Raw genomic sequence first — 18,922 nt, 5'->3', positions numbered from 1 at the left:
GGGCTTCCCCTGACGGGGGGGTGGAGGTCACGGAAGTTCCAGGGAAGATGTTATCATCCTCGAGGGAGAGACATTCCTCCAGATCAACATGCTCCTCCTCAACTTCCTCTAGAGGAGAGGTGTGGGCACTCTCCTCCGGGGATGGCGTGGGTCATCCAGCAGCAGACGATGGCCCTGCTCCCTCCAGCACATCTGTGGATGACACAAAGCATTCACATGTTGGTGGACCCACACACTTGTCACATGTTCCCCTGCACCCCCTCACATGCTACACACCGGATGGGGGATAAAAAACACTTACCTGTCCTCAAGGCCTGTTCACCAGAGTCAAAGCCCTCCACCTGCTCCTGGTCCAGACATCTGGCGATCACCTCCTCATCGGCAGTCAGACTGACAGTACTGGCTGGTTCGCCTCCCGTGCCCTGACGTGCCTCTTCACCTTGGCCAGCTTATCTCTGACCTGACGACGCATGTCATTTATTTTCTTTGCGATGTCCTTAGAGGTCCTTCTCTCATGCCCAAGGGCATTGACCTCCAGGGTGACAGCCAGGAGGATCTCTTGCTTCCTGCCCTTACTGGTCATGCCACTCTGTGCGCCATGGAGGTACGCATCGTGCCTAGAGATGGTAGAGATCAGGATCGCTCTCTTCTCAGAAGAAACATTTTTTTTCCTCCTCTCCCTCTCAGTCTTAGGAGCAGACATCACTCAGAATGTGGGGTGCTCAATAGCAATACCCTTTTGGGTATTGCTATTACCCAAAAGGGGTAACCAGGTCCCTTCTATTGCGTTTGTATAGTTTTCCATTCCCCAGGTCCACATCCCCCCACTCTTCCCCCCCCCCTCCCTTCCCTTCGCTCACTCATTCACTAGTGTAATTCACAGCGCAGACACTTACACTTTTTTTCATTATTACCCACTGTCTTCATTGGACAGACTTTTTCTTTGTTTGCTGCAGTGTCCACATCCACTTCTTGGGTCCCCCCCTCCTTTTTCCCATCACCTCCTTCCCTTCCCCGTTTATCCAACACAGCGCAGGAGTTTTACCTAGTTTTGATATCCATTCAACTTTGAGATATAGACTTTTTTTTTGCATCCAGCACTGTTTGAGCTACCTATATTCATGTTAGTAGTTCATATATATGCACTCATAGATGAATGTTGTCACCTTACATGGTACCATATTTTTTAGTTTGTTAGCGCTACATTTTCTGTTTACTATTTTTGCTGGCTTTGTTTGTTTGTATGTAGCAGCTAGATACTTCCTTTTTTTGAATTAGCGCAGTTTTTTCTTTATTTTATTCCCAATAAATGTGGCTTGCAGTTTGAAGTCATCTTCATATGTGCAGTTCCTTTTAATTCTTGTTAATTGTCCTTTAGGTATATTGAATAGCCATGATTTGTGATGCCAGCTTTTCATGGATAAGTAACTATTGGTGTCAATATTCTTGAAGTGTGTTTTGGTTACCAATTTGTTCTCCATTATTGAAATATCTAAATCTAAAAAGTTGACACACTCATTACTGATGTTCAATGTAAGTGTGATATTCTTATCATTCTGATTTAGTTTCAATATATTTTTTTACAGTGATTGCTTGCTGCGATTCCAGACTATAAGCACGTCATCTATATACCTTTTGTATAATGCGAGTTCCATTGGTATATCAGAATATATTGACCCTTCTTCCCACTGTGCCATCATTTTTCTCCCATGGCAGCAAATTGAGGCAGAATTCTATACATTTAATCAGGAACTTTCTTTGTTTACATATCAGGGTGGTATATTCTCTCAATAGCCATTTGGTGGCGCTGCAGGCCTGGTGATGCTGTACTATGGTATAAAGAGACAATGGGCCAGATTCACAAAGAGATACAACGGTGTATCTCCTGATACACCTTCGTATCTCTGACTTAAACTGGTCCTATCTATGCGCCTGATTCATAGAATCAGTTACGCATAGATATGGCTAAGATCCGACAGTGTTACACTGTGTTATATGTAAAAAGGGTATGTAGAGCGCTTGCCAGTTAAAATAAATAAATAACTATAATGCCAAATATCGCACAGCAACGTATGGATAATGATCATTAAATCCAATATATATGTTCCACTCCTTTTTTCCAATACCTTCAAAGCATCTACATTGAGATGTGCAAGGTGGAAATAGTGAGAATTAATAGAATTAAGATAAAGACTAAAAATATTAATTGATAGTCAATACATTAATAGCAATCCAATATTGTCACCAAACAGTGATAACGTGAGTGATAGTTTCCATAAGAAAATCCAAAAGCACACAGTGTAAACTCTGGGTGATAAATAATGTAAAAAGGCAAAACATCAATAATTGTGAATAAATACGTTCAAGTAAAAAATATATATATATATATGCATAAAAAATATTATAATTAATAATTATTGATGTTTTGCCTTTTTACATTATTTATCACCCAGAGTTTACACTGTGTGCTTTTGGATTTTCTTATGGAAACTATCACTCACGTTATCACTGGTGACATTATTGGATTGCTATTAATGTATTGACTATCAATTAATATTTTTAGTCTTTATCTTAATTCTATTAATTCTCACTATTTCCACCTTGCACATCTCAATTTAGATGCTTTGAAGGTATTGGAAAAAAGGAGTGGAACATATATATTGGATTTAATGATCATTATCCATACGTTGCTGTGCGATATTTGGCATTATAGTTATTTATTTATTTTAACTGGCAAGCCCCTCTACATACCCTTTTTACATATGTCTTTTGGTGCGTGAGCACTATTTTGGTAGTGGCTGCTGCTTTTATACATTTTAGCTGTTATTGTTATTATTTAGATAATTACGGTTAGGTTGGTTTTGCGCATTAGTTCCCCCCATACACGTTACACTGTCGGATCTTATTTACAAATTTGAAAATGGCGCCGGGGGCATTCCCGCTGATTTACGTTGAATAATATGTAAATCAGCGAGATACGCGAATTCACGAACGTACGCGGACCCGACGCAGTGTTCTTACGACGTTGAGAGACTTAGTGGTTAACAATGTGGTAGAACCACCCAAAAGTGGATATAACTTTTTTTCAAGTAAAGAATTTGTCCCGTGCAAATATTGCTCTGCATGTAGACATTCAAAAACACCACAAACTAAAAGACTAGATTTCACTTCCACAAAAACTGGGCAAACATTAATTATCAAGGATTTTATTAGTTGCCATACGGAGGGAGTGGTTTATGTATTGCAATGTACTTGCAATCTACAGTATGTAGGGCGAACAAAAAGACCCCTCATGGTTAGAATCAGGGAACACATCCAAAACATCAAAAAAGGATTCCCAAAGCACAATGTAAGCAAACACTTTGCCCAGTTTCACAACAAACCCCACACATCTATCCTTTTGGGCTATAGAAAAACACAAAAAACCATGGAGGGGGGCACACATGGTCAGATCCATCAGCCAGAAGGAATCCAGGTGGATTTATAGTTTACAAACAATGGTACCTGATGGTATGAACGTGGAATTTGACCTTAACTTTTTAAAAATAACTTTTATAAAAAAATAATTTTATATATATTTTATATTTCCGATTTATTTACTTTATATGTATTTATATATTTTTATATTTCCTATTTATATATATATATATATATATATATATATATATATATATATATATATATATAATCTATTGGTATCCCATTTTTATACTATTCCAAGACACTGTATTTTATTTATTTTGATGCAAATTGATCCAGCCAGCACTCACAGCCTATATAATATATAATTTGCAAGCAGCCGTTAGGCGTCATCCTGGATGGAGATATTTACTCCAACAAGATGGCCGCTGGGAATGGGTGTGATTGAACAATGTTAAATCAACACTATGAGAATCGCGCTAACCAACAAAATGGCCGCCGCCTGTACGGAGACATGAACTCCGGCAAGATGGCCGCCGTGTCACTTCCGATGTGTATGTATAAAAGACAAGATTTTCAGCCAATCCGTCACCTCTGATGAAGCCACGTGATGTGGCGTAACATGTAAGTGACGGAAAAATTAGGAACAACACCAGGAAGTATTGTGTGAATCGTCTATATTCAATTTACCTTTGTAAGCAGCGTTTTTATCTTTTTTAATAAACTGTACATTGCGTACTTAAACATAGGAAGTTTATTTTATTTACCCTGAGCACCATCGAGGATAACCCTGAGGACTTGGGGCCAGATTCACGTAGAATTGCGTAACGTATCGTAGATGCGTTACACCGCCGCAAGTTTTCATCGCAAGTGCCTGATTCACAGAGCACTTGCAATGAAAACCTACGCTCGCAGCCTCCGGCGTAAGCCCGCGTAATTTAAATAGGCATGTGCCATTTAAATTAGGCGCGCTCCCGCGCCGGACCTACTGCTCATGCTCCGTTTCGCAATTCCCGTCGTGCTTTGCGCGCAGTGATGTCATTTTTTCGAACGGCGACGCGCGTAGCGTAATTCCGTATTCCCGGACGGCTTACGCAAACGACGTTCATTTTTAAATTTCGACGTGGGAACCACGGCCATACTTTATACAGCAATACGATTGCTGTTTAAAGTTAAGGCAGGTCAAATAACGACTAAATTTGCGACGGGAAACTTGACTACGGACGGCGTAGTGAACGCGAAAATACGTTGTGGATCCGCCGTAACTGCTAATTTGCATACCCGAAGCTGGTTTACGACGCAAACTCCCCCCAGCGGCGGCCGCGGTACTGCATCCTAAGATCCGACAGTGTAAAACAATTACACCTGTCGGATATCTATGCGTAGATAGAAACAGAGATACGACGGCGTATCAGGAGATACGCCGTGGTATCTCTTTTGTGAATCTGGCCCTTAGTCTACACCTTTGGACACCAGGAGGAACCTTATTTGTGGGAGACAAGCAGCAAACATTCATCACCACCACAAGCAGAGATTTACACATTGAAGGAGCTACTATTACTGCAGGAAGGTAAGCGCTCTGTGAGCTCACTGTTTTGAAGAATTGCTTAGAAGAACTTTTTTGAAGAATTGCTTAGAAGACCACAGGAAGAACATCATCATCACTATTATTATTTATTTATTCACGAAGATCCTTCACTTTTTTTTTTTTTTTTAATTGTTTATTTATATACCACATGAGGCCGGTCCACATGGACCACAATACAAACATTACATCTACTGATGCCAACAGGCGCACATAACAGTAACAGCAGAACGCGGATATGCGTCTTAACAGTATTCATGCGGCACTTTCTAACACATTATATCACGGGCCCGTGGCTCAGCCTCCCGCTTTTTCTCGTTTTCTAGGAGCGAAATGAGTGAAGAGGAGAGAGAAGAGATTGCCGGACCTGCTCATTGAGCAGTCCAGCAAGTAAAGAAAAGAGAGGGAGTAAGAGAGGTGGGTGGGAGGGGGGGTGGGAAATGGGGGGGGGGCTCGCGATCATGGACATCTGCCGCCGGCTGACAGTGCCTCCCGCCACGGATTCCCCAGAGCAGTCCGGAGAGCTTCGGAGGCAGGCGTGGTTCGCTCAGTCTGCCCGGGGATTTGGTTGTCCACCTCTGAGGGCCTGGCCCTCATCTGAGTACTTGAACATTGTCCACATTTGCCACGTTTGGGAGTATTGCTCGTTCCTATCCTGTTTGGACAAAACTAGGTCCTCCAACCAACTAATCTCATCCACCTTTTTCAGCCACATGGCTAATGTCGGTGGGTGCGGGGATTTCCAGCATAGCGGGACGCAGGCTCTAGCTGCGTCCAGCAAATGCCAAACAATGGACTTTTTATAGATCCGCGCAGGGGTGTCTGTTGCATGGAGAAGGAAATATGCCGGGTCATCTGGCACCCTGCGGTCCGTGAATTTTTGGACAATCTGTCTGATCTCCCCCCAGTATGGTCTGATGCGTGGGCAAGACCAGAAAATGTGCATCAGGGTGCCCCTTTCCGCCTGGCACCTCCAGCACAGGTCTGATGCGTCTGGAAACAGTTTATTCAGTACGTCTGGGGTTCTGTACCACCTCGTCAGTAGTTTGTAATTGGTCTCTTGGACCCTGGTACAAATCGAAGATTTGTGCGTGAACGTAAGGATGTGTTGTCTCTGATTGGTTGTGAATTTTTTCCCCAGGTCCCGCTCCCATTTACTAAAGCTTGGTATCTGGTATCCCTCCAGTGGCTCAACTAGCAACGTGTGTAGTAGAGAGAGCGCATGGGGTAGCGCTCCCGTCTCCACGCACAGCTCTTCCAAATATGTAAGGGGCTGGCCCGCAGGCGGGGGGGTCATGGTTTTCAAAAAATGGCTCAGCTGGCATGTTCTCAGAAAGTCTAGTTGGTAGGTTCCCAAGGGGTCCATCAACTGAGCTGACGTCTTCCATCTGCTCGATTCACTGAAATGTGAGGCCTGAAAGTGTCCCGACTCGCGCAGGGCGACGAACCTAGCGTCTCCTAGTCCGGGTGTAAAGCTCGGGTTGCCCAAGACTGGACGCATGGGTGATACCTCCGATGCAAGGTGACCTTGTGTCAGTAATCTGGCGCAGACCCTAATAGTGTTCCCTATAGTCGGGTGACATTGTACGTCCTTTTGTTGTATGTTATGGCACCATGGGGCTCGCTTCAGTAAGACCTCGCTCTGCGCCTGTTCCAGTCGTGGCCAGAGTTTAAGTAGGTCGTGACGGCACCAGTCTATAAGTCTATTTAATTGGGCTGCCTGGTAGTATGTTTTTATGTTTGGCATAGCTAGCCCCCCACTCAATTTGGGTAGGGAAAGCACGGTTCTATGTACGCGGGGTCGCCTCCCTGCCCACAGAAACCGTCCGAATACCGTCTGCGTTTGTTTAAAGTATGATGTAGGAATATGAATAGGGAGTGCCTGCAGTAAGTATACGAATTTCGGGAGGATGGTCATCTTTAAGATGCTGTTCCTCCCGAACCACGAATGCAGCCCCGAAGTCCATCCAGTCAATAATTGCTGTACCGTCTTAAGCAGGGGGGGGAAATTAAGTCTGTATATGTCAAAGTTTTGGTGAGATGCGCGTCCCCAAGTATGTCAGTGCCACGTCTGTCCATTTTAGTTTAAAGTCACGTTTAAGTCGCGTCAACTGCTGTTGGGGGACTCCCACTCCCATCGCCTCGGATTTGTCAAATTGATTTTCAAGTTGGCTAATTTGCCGTATGAGTCAAATTCCTGCATCAGGCTCGGGAGGGACACCGCCGGATTGGTCAGGGAGAACAGCATATCGTCGGCGTAGGCCGAGATTTTGTAATGACCCTCCCCCACCTTTATCCCGGTAATGTTCGGGTTTTGTCTCACGTGTTGTAGGAAGGGTTCCAGGGTCAATGCGAACAGGAGAGGCGACAGTGGGCAGCCCTGTCTGGTTCCGTTGGTAATCGGGAATGCATCAGACAGAGTGCTGTTCGCCTTCACCCTGGCCGTTGGGTTTGTGTATGCCGCTGTTATCCAGCTAAGCATCCTCCGTCCCACCCCTACGTGCCTCAGGGTCTGAAACATGAATTGCCAACTCACCCGATCAAACGCCTTTTCGGCGTCCGTTCCCACAAAGACACATGGCTCTTTTGTCTTATTGGCTACATGTAGCAGGTTCAGCACCTTGGTTGTATTATCCCTGGCCTCTCTGGTTGGGACAAAGCCCACTTGGTCCAGATGTATGAGGTCAGGGAGATACCGCTGAAATCTGGTAGCGATTATTTTTGTAAACAATTTTACGTCGGTATTTAGCAGCGAGATGGGGCGATAGCTGCCGCATTGGCCTGGGTCCTTCCCTTCTTTATGTATTACCGCTATCTGCGCCTGCAGGGTGTCTATATGGAACGCACCCTCTGAACCCACCTTATTGAATAGGCTCACTAACCGGTTTCCCAGTGTCGGGAGTAGGGATTTATAATACGCGGTGGTAAGGCCGTCCGGGCCAGGGGCTTTGCCCGGTTTGGCGGATTTCAGAGCTGCTTGGATCTCTGGAAGAGTGATTGGCTCCTCCAGAGTCTCTCTCATGTCTGTCATTAGTGTCGGCATGCAGGAGGCTTCTAGGTATGTAGATGTCAGGTCCGGGTCAGTGTCCATAGGCGTGGAGGGAAGGTTGTACAGGTTTGAGTAGAAGGATTTAAATTCTTGTGAGATCTGTTGTGGCACAGAGATCTTCTTCCCCTCCCGTGTGACTATGTGCGGGATGTACGATGCCACGTTTTGCGCGCGGATCGTTTGGGCTAGCATCCTTCCGCATTTATTCCCTGACTCATAGACATTTCGTCTACAAATTTGTATTGCTGCTTTGGCCTTGTAATGTAGCAAGTCAGTGATCTGCCGGCGGGTGGTGTCTAGGTCTGTTCCCACTTGGGGCGTCAGGGTCTGTTTGTGTTGGGTTTCCAGTAACTGTAGTTTAACTAGCAGTGCGTCTAGCTGTTCAGTTCTCTGTTTCTTCAATCTAGTACCATGTTTAATAAGGAGACCTCGCACGACCGCCTTGTGAGCCTCCCACACCACCCCCACGCTGCTGTCTGGGGTGTCGTTGGTTTCAAAATAATGTCCCACTTCCCTGATCACTTCAGTCATGGTGTCTGAGTCTTGTAGTAGGCTCTCATTGAGTCGCCAAGACCGTCTCTGGGTTGATTGGGAACCTGTCAAGGCATACACCAGCTTGATTGGGGCATGGTCTGACCAAGTGATTGGTCCGATCTCTACCTCCTTAATCGCGTCTAGCTGTCTATGGGGTACGAAAAGGTAATCGATTCGCGAGTAGGATCCGTGGGGCCTGGAGTAGAAGGTATAGTCCCTCTCTCCAGGATGAAAAAGACGCCAAGCGTCCACTAGTTGGGCCGAATGCAGCGCTGCGTGTATTCGTTTCCGAGTTTCTCTGGAGCTAGAGGAGGTGCCCGTCGATGTGTCCTCTGTTGGGATCAAGGGAATGTTAAGGTCACCCCCTACAATCAACTGGCCCTCCGCAAAACGTAGTAGTTTGTTTAGATGTCTGGTTATGAAGGAGTCCTGATGGTCATTTGGGGCATACAGGTTCGCAAGGGTTACTTGCGTTTGACCAACCTTGCCCTTCAGAAACACGTAGCGTCCTTCAATGTCCAATACTGTTTCCCCATGGTGCCATGGAACCCTGGCTGATATTAGTATAGAAACCCCTCGTGACTTTGCTTTCGCATAGGTGGAGTGGTAGACCGTGGGGTACTGTCTATTTTTTAACAGGGGTAGATTTCCTTCCCTAAAGTGTGTTTCTTGTATCATAATCACGTCTGCCCCCAGGCGTCGCATATCGTGTAGGAGCATTCTCCTCTTTTCCGGGATGTTTAAGCCCTTAGCGTTTAGTGAAACCACCGTCAGGCTGTCCATGACCGCGAGTCAGTGTGGGGTAGGCCCCCAAATGTGTGGGGAGGGGGGGGGGTCAGTTCACGCGTCCGCGTGGGACTGGGATAGTTAGGGGAGCAGGGGGGTTAGGGGTGGGTGAGGATAGAGAGAGGTTAAGGTTAGGAGGCCTACACAAGAGCGTGTGGCCGGAGAGACTAAGATAGTTTAGCTCAAACAGCTAAAAGCACTCACCAGTGCAGTACTGGGAATTGAGCGCAGGCCTAGGTGGGTAGGTGGGTAGACAGGACCAGTAAAGCGAGCTCCCTGGTCCCCGTCCCCCCCCGTCCCCGGCTGTTGATGCTGTTGGGGCTTGAGTCTGCAATGCAATCAAATATAATACACTTGTTCGGGTAAGCATATCAACTATAGTAAGGCATCTTCAGTGAGGTAAAACAACAAAATATGTAGGCATAGGGCCGCAAAATATTTATCAACTCAGTACTTATGTAATATTCCAGCCTGTCCCCCAACATGGGGTGCTAGTGAGCTCCCCCCTGTCGGAGGAGGAACCGAAACAAATCGCCACAGGGTCTCCAACATAATTGGTGGGTGATAACGTTAAAACAGGCAGCCGCGTCATCTACCCCCCATCCCTCCCGCCCCCCTGCACCATCGTCCCCCATATTTGCACACCATCCTGTATAGCAATTGCCATATAAGTATCCCCCCATCTGTGCCTTTCAGCGTCAGTGCACAACCTCTGCATAAGGTGCCCTAGCCCTCCCTTCTCCCCCCAACTCAGAGTCCAGATCCCAGTCTCTGAAGCCTCAGAGTGCGTTGATTCTTGTGGTCTCGTATAAAGCCGCTCGTTTCTCCCCCGCAGTCACGGGGGTGACCCAGAGCGACTGTAATCCAGTGGGGTTGGGGGGGGGGCATCCCCACGGCATTATTCAAAATGACACCCGTTTCCCCTTCTCATCTGGCAGTAGTGTACCACGGTATCCCCAGGGGCATGTCTCAGGGGGATATCATCCCCACCACGTACGGGCTTCTTCCGTTGCCCCCCTACAGCACGGGATCTGCTCACCACCGCAGGCTATGTTTTTGTCAGGTGGGCCGTGGTTCGGTGGAATCTGGGCTCACTGAGGGCCTCCACAAGGGTAGTTGCCAACCTCCACCCCCCTCCCTCCATCTCGTATCGGATGCGGTCTCCCGATGGGGGGTAAGTCTGGTGTGTGCCGTGCCTGGGGATGGTCTCTGACACCTGCCGTCAGATCAACGCAATGGTGCCATGTATTCCCGAGAAAGGGGGGGCGTTACAGCCAGGTGGCACAACGGGCAATACTGCCAATATGTACATAGGGGGGGGTTCAGGTGTCTCCTGGGAGAGTCAGGGGTAGTGTGTCTTGCGTACAGGGGTATGTGGACGGTAAGCGAACGGCGGGCTGCGGCTCAAGGCCTACTCACGTCACCCTTGTTGAGCGTCTCCCGATGGTGCCCGTTGTCGTCGTCCGCCCTGTCTTCTCTGACGAGGTTGTGCTGCCACTCTGTAGCTGGAGGGTCCGGATCTTCCTGGTGCACGTGGCAGGATCTGCAGCCAATCCGGTATCGGCACCGGTCCCGCTCCCAGGAACCGGAATAAGCCAGGCAAGTCCGCAGGGGATTGTAGTGTGTAGGCCGAGCCATCCGTCCTGAATGTCACCGCGAGCGGGTATCCCCATCTGTAGGTAAATACCAGCTGTTTGGCGAGTTCCAACACCGGCTTCAGCATTGCTCTGCGGCGAAGTGTTGCCCTGGAGAGGTCTGGCAGGATCGTAACCGGAGCCCCGTCCACTGACACCGCTCCGTGTTCCCATGCTCCTCGGACAATGCGATCCTTCTGGGCATACCTCAGCAGCCTACAAATCACGTCGCGGGGCCTATCTTGGTCTTCCGCCCTGGGGCCCATGGCGCGATGCGCCCTGTCGATTTCCACTGTTGCCAGCGGTTCCTCCAGTACCTCGCGGAACAGCTCCTGTAGTCTTCCGTCTAGGTCTTCTGCACCGACCATCTCGGGTATTCCCCGGGGCCGCAGATTGTTGCGGCGGCTCCGGTCCTCCACATCTTCCAGGTGGAGCTGCAGGGCTATCGCCGCATCTCTATGGTGGTCTCTCGCCCGCTCTAGGCCCGAGACCCTCTGTTCAAGGGTCGAGAGTGATGCTTCGCCCGATGTCACCCTTTCCGTCAGGGAGGACACCTCCGCTCTGACCTCCTGGAAGTCTCGCCGGTGAGTCTCCTCCAGCTTCAGAATCAGGGCCTCTATGTCAGACCGCGTGGGTAGGGCCTGTAGCAGGGCCCTAATCTCCCGCTCCGCCGAGGAGCCTCCCGGGGAAGAGGATGGGGAATCCATAGGTAAGTCTGGGGGGCTCGTTACCACCCTCGGACCGGATGGAGGATCTGGGTCAGTAGGGTACAGGGCCCACTCGTCGTTCTCCTGTGCGGCGGCCAGTGCAGCTCGAGCCGTGCCTCGTGGTGTCGTCTCTCTGGCTCCAGGTGAGGTCTGCTGCTGCGGCTTGAAATACCGGTGTAAATCTCTCGCCGGTGTATTGGATCTGGTCACCCGGTTGCTGGCTTTAATGCTGCGTTTTTTGGTTGATTGCATGCCGACTTTTCTGCGTTTTAGCCGGTATAGGGGAGGACAAGGCCGGGAGCTCAAGAGAAAAGCAGCTTCACTCAGCCATGTCCAGGCCACGCCCCCGATCCTTCACTTTTATGGGACATTTGTGTCGCTCATATATTATTCCTTTAGCTTTTTAGCCTTTCAGGTTATCCACATAGCACTTTGCTGTGTTTATTTCTATACTTATTGCGCTTATCACTTTATTATTATTATTCAGCTCAGTAGATTGCTTTAAGAAAGGCATGGATACTTTCCTAGATGTACATAATATAACTGGGTACTAACATTTATAGGTAAATTTGATTTGGGGAACATCCGATTGCCTCATGGGGGATCAGGAAGGAGTTTTTTTCCCCTGCTGTAGCAAATTGGATCATGCTTTGCTGTTTTTTTTTTTTTTTGCCTTCCTCTAGATAAACTGTGGGTATAGAATTGGGTATATGTGATTGTATGATGATATTATTATTTTATTTCTTATGGTTGAACTTGATGGACTTGTGTCTTTTTTCAACCTGACTAACTATGTAACAATCTGAACTTGAAAATATGCTCCTCCCTAACGATAAGAAGCAAGAAAGCTGTTATGGGCCACAGCGTTTTCTAATTGGTGTGGGGCAAGAAATGGAGCAGTAAAGCTTCCTGTGATCTCTTGTTACCTCCATAATAGTAACCTGATTTATCTGCCTGGCCTTCAGCTATTCGCATCCAAACTGCTAGGATCCTTGTTACCATTTTAAAGTGGAAGTCCATGCTAAAACGAAATTCCCTGCATCTATAGCCACCAGCATTCTAACATTAACCTATCTAGTCTTGTAAAGAAAAACATCAGTATACATACCTTTTCTGCAGGCGATCCCACGCTGAGCTGTCAGCCGCTGCTTGGCTGTGTGGCCGGGTGCAGAAGACACGTCTCACAACGGAAGCCCATAGTAACTCTGTGTGACGTCGCTTCTCATTAATTTCACACTCATGTCCTCTGTAGAGCTTCCGCCGCTGGAGATCGGGTCGGATCGCCTGCAGAAAGAAAAGGTATGTATACTAATTTTTTATTTTACAAGGCTAGAATGTTGGTGGCTATAGATGCAGGGATTTTAGTTTTAGCATGGCCTTCCACTTTAAAGCAAAATTCTGGGATTTTCAAATGTGAACTTGTCCACTTCAACATAAATCACACCCTCATTCTGCAGTCAGCAAGCAATACATAACGCGTATGATGGGTTACAGCCTTTATAAACACAAAGCATTTGAATATAAATGCAAAGCAGTGCAACGTTTTAGGGACCACCACCAGTGCAGATTGTCAGGGACCACCAGTGCAGATTGTCAGGGCCCATCGTTGCAGTGACACCAAGGCCTTTCCAGTGCCCATCAGTGCGGTGACACCAGTGCCCATCATTGCAGAGCGGGGATAGTTACAGATCATTGGGATGACAAAGCGCATCCTGGGCTGGTAGGTCTGTATGTGAGAACACTGCTCGTGGTACAGCCCCGCTTCCCTGCACCGGCCTTGTGATAGACATCGTGAAGCGCACTGTTCCAATGTACAGGAAGGTGGGGCTGTACCACGAGCGGTGTTCTCACATGCAGACCTATCGGCCCGAGATGCGCTCTGTCGGAGAGAAGGATGCGATCCACTACAGCGACAATGGCACACAAAAAATCTCCTGCACTCTGGTGTTTCCGCTAGGGGGTAACGTATTCCAATTTTAAGGCAAAGTCTAGAATCTTGCAGCCCTCCTCAGAACCATGGGAATTCATGCACCTAAAAAAGAAAAGAAAAAGGAGGGCGCACCGACCTAGTGTATTGCCGTTTAAAAGGTTTTATTAGATGAAATACAAGCAATAATCTTGCTCACAAAGGGAGTTGCAAAGAACGCTTGGCAAGCAATCAGACTGGTACACAGCACCGCTGGGAAAACCTGATGACAACAGGAATCGGATGATATTGAACCGGCAAAATGGCTGACGCGTTTCTGGGGCGTACCCCTTTCCTCAGAGCCTAGGTAGTCCGTTATCGTTCTCTCATGAAAGCCTCCAAATAAATACATATGCACATGTGTAGAGGAGCCCGAGGATAGGCCACCCCCAATTGACTAGTCCCGCCCCTCGATTTTGGCCACTCGCACCCTAGGGGATGGAGCTTGAAGAGCCCCACTACCGAAGGAGGTGTCTCATAGAATAGCCCTATTAACTAGGCCAGCCTCAGTGAGGTAGAGGATAAACATGGGGAAAAGGCTAGATCAGTGCTAAAAGGTGTAGATAGTGCAGCCTTACCCTACTGTAATTCCTCCTGGGTGGCGATGAGTCCATAGTAAGGGATGCTTCTAGTGGGTCTGATGTCTCTCCTTGCTCTCCACGCTCGTGCGATGGAGCGCATGCCATTCTCGGACCAGGAAGTGTATAAGCAGGCATACATGTGCCTGTATTGGTGTAGGAGTGGGGACGAGTGGTGAGAAGTCCCCCTGGCGAACCGGAAGTGGCGGGTGGAACGCATATACACCCGCACTTCCGGTATCGCGGCTGTACTATGCGCCGTGCATCGAGCGTGTGCGCATGAGCGGAAGTGACGTTCTGGCCCGCTTTGTAGTGAGGGCTGGAATGCAGGAAGCTTATACACTTCCTGGTCCGAGGATGGTGTGCGCTCCATTGCACGAGCGTGGAGAGCAAGGGAGACATCAGACCCACTTGCACTGTTCTAGCCTTTTCCCCATGTTTATCCTCTACCTCACTGAGGCTGGCCTAGCTAATCGGGCTATTCTATGAGACGCCTCCTTCGTAGTGGGGCTCTTCAAGCTCCATCCCCTAGGGTGTGAGTGGCCGAGACCGAGGGGCGGGACTAGTCAATGGGTGGTGGCCTATCCTCGGGCTCCTCTACACATGTGCATATGTATTTGGAGGCTTTCATGAGAGAGCGATAACGGACTACCTAGGCTCTGAGGAAAGGGGTATGCCCCAGAAACGCGTCGGCCATTTTGCCGGTTCAATATCATCCAATTCCTATTGTCAGGTTTTCCCGGCGGTGCCATTTACCAGTCTGATTGCTTGACAAGCGTTCTTTGCAACTCCCTTTGTGAGTAAGATTATTGCTTGTATTTTATCGAATAAAACCTTTTAAACGGTAATACACTAGGTCAGTGCGCCCTCCTTTTCTCTTTTAGTATCCACTACAGCGAGCCAGGCGGGATTATAATTCCCTGCTCACTTTCAAAGGACTACAAGGGGCAGTGTCAGACCGCTGGCTGAGGTTACTGGAGGGATAGCAGCCAGCGGTCTTACAAACAGGAAATCACCAGTCAATAATGTTTTTTCAGCAGGCTATTGCAGAAGAACATGGCTGACATAGTTGGTGAAGGTAAGAGATCAGCAACGAGAACATGGGGGGAAAAAGATTTTGTCTGGAGTTCTGCTTTAACCCTAGTAAATTTAAAAAAAAGTAGATGGCAGTGAGAGTTTGAACAACTAATTTACAGAGACAGAATATGTTTGCATTAAATTACATATTTACATTATTTGTAAATAGACCAGAAATGTTGGCTTTGTTTGCATTCCTGTAACTCATTTATATTATTGCGCCATTGCCATAATTACAATTTTATAGTCTTGTTTCCTTCTGAATAATTTGGTAAACAGGAAATATGTGTGGAGAACGTACTATCTAGCTTTTGCGGGAGAGAAGCTTGATCATGATGAGAAAAGTCTTCGCGAGTAAGTAAATTTCTTTTACACTTATACTTTTATTTACATGGGTTTGTAGAAGGGAAAACATGAAATAAAGCAGTTAGGTGATGCTCCTATGCTAGCAGAACACTGTAGAGATTGGCGCCAAGTCATTATGTGGCACTGCACTCGGCAGCATTCAGAACCCATATACAGCCAAGGACAGAAGAGGTGGAAGGGGACCCATGATACCACTGACTTGAACCCTCCTGTAATAAAATAAATAAAAAATAAGATGTTGGGGTGGGGAGAGAGAGGGTCCTAGAACGGGGCTAGCAAACAAATGAACACACTTTGATTTCTGTCAAAAGGTAGCTGTATTATAACCTTGATGTCAAATGGTACATTTCTGAAAAGTTATTTTTACAAATGCTTTTGTTCAATAATGTGTCTGTTTTCTCTTTAAGGTATGGCATTAAAAACAGAGATGAGGTGTGTTTTGTTAAGAGGCTGAGAAAGAAATAGCACCTTGGTAGGAGCAAGACACATATTTTTAAGGTCTGGTTTTATTTATTCACGTATGATGTATTAGGAGAATGCAATAATGACAATATAGGAAACCGTTACAGTGGTTTGGCTCCTTGTTTCTCAATAAGACTGTTAACTGTAATTTTTACATACTGTATGTGATAGTGCTGTTTAAATGTGGGCCCCTTACAAAGTAGTACATTTAAGCTAAAAGGTTTTTGACATCTAATACATTTTTTACCCATACTAGTATTACTGCATATCCACACACTTTTTTATTTTTTTTTTCACATATATTTGATCAAGTGGGAAAGATGATGTCAACTGTAACTAATCATAGACCATTGGGAGAAAGGGAAGAGTAAGAGCTGTTCATAAATTGCTGAGAGAATAGGTAGCGTGTATGTTGATCATGAGCATTTGCAGAGTAAAGAGGAAAAGTGTGAGATGGTTCTAGAACATACAGAGGGAAGCCCTGTACACACGTCGGGGATTCCCGGCAGTATAAAGTCCGCTAGAGATCCCGACGGAAAAACCGAGAACTGTTCGGTAAGTTTCCCTGTCTGGAAAACTGCGGGGAGAGCTTTGGCCGGGAATCCTGGCCGTGTGTATGCTCCCTTGCAGTGTTTCCTCATAGGAAAACTGCCGGGTTTAAAACCGCTGGGAATCCGGGCGGGAAAATTGAGCGCAGATTCTCTATTTTCCCGGCAGTGTTCCTGTCGGGAAAACTGCGAGGAAGCATAAACACGTCCGGTTTGCCCCTGTTTTGTCCTATGGAAAAGCGAAAGCCCTCCATTAAGAGCTCAATGGTTTGAGGATTGCAGAAATCCAACAAATGGAAAATCTTACTTTGGCAGTGAAGGACCAAGACAGTAGGTACCGGAAAAGACATGGGCTCCCTACATGACATATAGAGAAGAGACGAGAGTTGTTGAGTGAAGGAAAGTGGCGGTAGACAGCGGGGGGAGGGAGATCAGGGGCATGGTTGCCTTTTTTTTTTTTGGGTGGGAAAAAACAGAAAGAAGAGTTGAAATAAGTTGAATGGTAATATAATGTATATAATTAACAGGATATGTGGAATTGTTAACATGTATGATTATATCTGTTTGACACAATGAGGAGAAACTTATGAAAAATAAATTTATAAAAAAAAAAAAAAGCTCTCCCCGCAGTTTTCCTCACAGGAAAACTGATCGTGTGTACGGGGCTTAAGAGCTGATATGAGGCAAGAAGAGAAAACAGAATGGGCCTTTTCACACGGCCAGACCGGGGGTTACCATAGTGGAGACTCAATCAAAGCTGATCCTGGCTTTTTTCCGGTCTCCTGGTGGGACGGGAGAGCCCAAGCAAGCCACAGCTTGTAAAAGCAATCGAGTGGCTAGTTAGACGCTCCGATTGCTATTACAAGAGAGCTAAACGTCGACTCTAAATAAAAATAAAATATAAAAAAAGGTTCTGGGGTGATAGCTACAGACATTATCCTAGTACAACCACTTGAAGACCGATGATATACCAGATACATGACTGGTCGGCAAGTGGTTAAATAAGATAACAGACTAAAGTCAGTTTAACACAACTGACCAACCTCACCCACTGCTCTTACAAATACATTACGATATTTTGTGTAAAAAGTCATAGTAAGCCCACATTGAATGCGGCTTTGAAATCGTGCGACTTCATCTTTGATTTCAAAGCCGCATGTCAGTGCAACTTCAGGTGCGACTTTGAACACATTTGTGTGGCTTCATGCACCAATGTCTAAGTCACACTCGAAATCGACAATTGTAGGGCAGGAACTACTTTTTTCAAATCGATACGACACTGCAAAGTCAGCGTTGCATCGCTTTGAACATGGCCATTGCCGACAATAGAGTGTGATTTTTCATTCGATTTGACATGTATTGACAATACTGTATTTCTGATTTTATTTTTACAGGTAATCTGCTTCTGTGAAGAAAATTACCGGGATGTTTATTTTTGATGCGCCAGTGGAATGCATTGTGGAAATAAGAACAAACCACTAAAGCATGGCAAACAAAAGACTGTAATGTCTATCAGACAATGGACACTGAATGATTCAAAACTTTTTTAGATTTCCTTTATGTGGGTTTTTGTGTAACTATTGTCTTTCATAAAACAATTCGTTCTTGTTAGTCTAAAACGTATACTTTTGTTTTCTAAATTCTTTCTAGTGCCAATTGTATAAAGCCCCGGATCGGAATTCTGCCCTATTGGGTCTATTTATCAAAAATTCACTTGGCCATATGCTAATCAAGCAATTCTGCCAAGATTGAAATGTACCCAGCACTTTCCGCCTGCATTTGTTCTATTTGTGAGCAGCTGCTGAAAAAATCATGCAAATTTTGAATGCTGCCTGTAAGGAAGTTTGAATGCCTAATCAAGTCAGCAATATCAATTATTTAATCAATGCCTCCATTTACGTACCTCCTGAAGCCTGACTGGAATACGTGCGGTCGTTACTGCTTGCTTTCCTCCATCATATGAGTGAGTTATCAAAAGCTGAACTGAGCTTTTGCATCAGGGGAGAGAGCGAGTATGTGAGGCGGTTTAAATGAGGGGAAAAAAAAGCTTGCTCCTGTATGGTAAACGTCCCACACCTATAGCAAGGGCAGTATTCAACTTTATTCAGAGCTGCACAGTTTTTTTTTTATTCAGAGATGCCCCTTATTTACTTTTTTATATTTTTTGTGTAAAGGTGAACCAATCCGGTGTCGGAGATATATACATGCAT

At 46.3% G+C, this 18,922-nt stretch overlaps 1 protein-coding gene across 3 annotated transcripts in view; it reads left to right on the top strand.

Moving 5' to 3' along the window:
• The window catches only part of SNRNP25 (small nuclear ribonucleoprotein U11/U12 subunit 25), a 99,348-nt gene extending 80,754 nt beyond the window's left edge, over window positions 1–18,594 (top strand). For all 3 annotated transcript variants that reach the window (XM_040357006.1, XM_040357004.1, XM_040357005.1), the window contains exons 5-7: window positions 15,616–15,690; window positions 16,110–16,200; window positions 18,107–18,594. In XM_040357006.1, coding sequence (XP_040212940.1) covers window positions 15,616–15,690; window positions 16,110–16,167 — 133 coding nt within the window. In that variant the 3' untranslated portion in view covers window positions 16,168–16,200; window positions 18,107–18,594. The remainder of the gene's footprint in view (window positions 1–15,615; window positions 15,691–16,109; window positions 16,201–18,106) is intronic.
• The last annotated feature ends 328 nt before the right edge of the window (window positions 18,595–18,922 follow it).

This window comes from Rana temporaria, chromosome 6 (genome assembly GCF_905171775.1).
Source record: "Rana temporaria chromosome 6, aRanTem1.1, whole genome shotgun sequence".
NCBI lineage: Eukaryota > Metazoa > Chordata > Amphibia > Anura > Ranidae > Rana > Rana temporaria.
The sequence above is the reverse complement of the archived record's forward strand: the minus strand, read 5'-3'. Positions and strand labels throughout refer to the sequence as shown.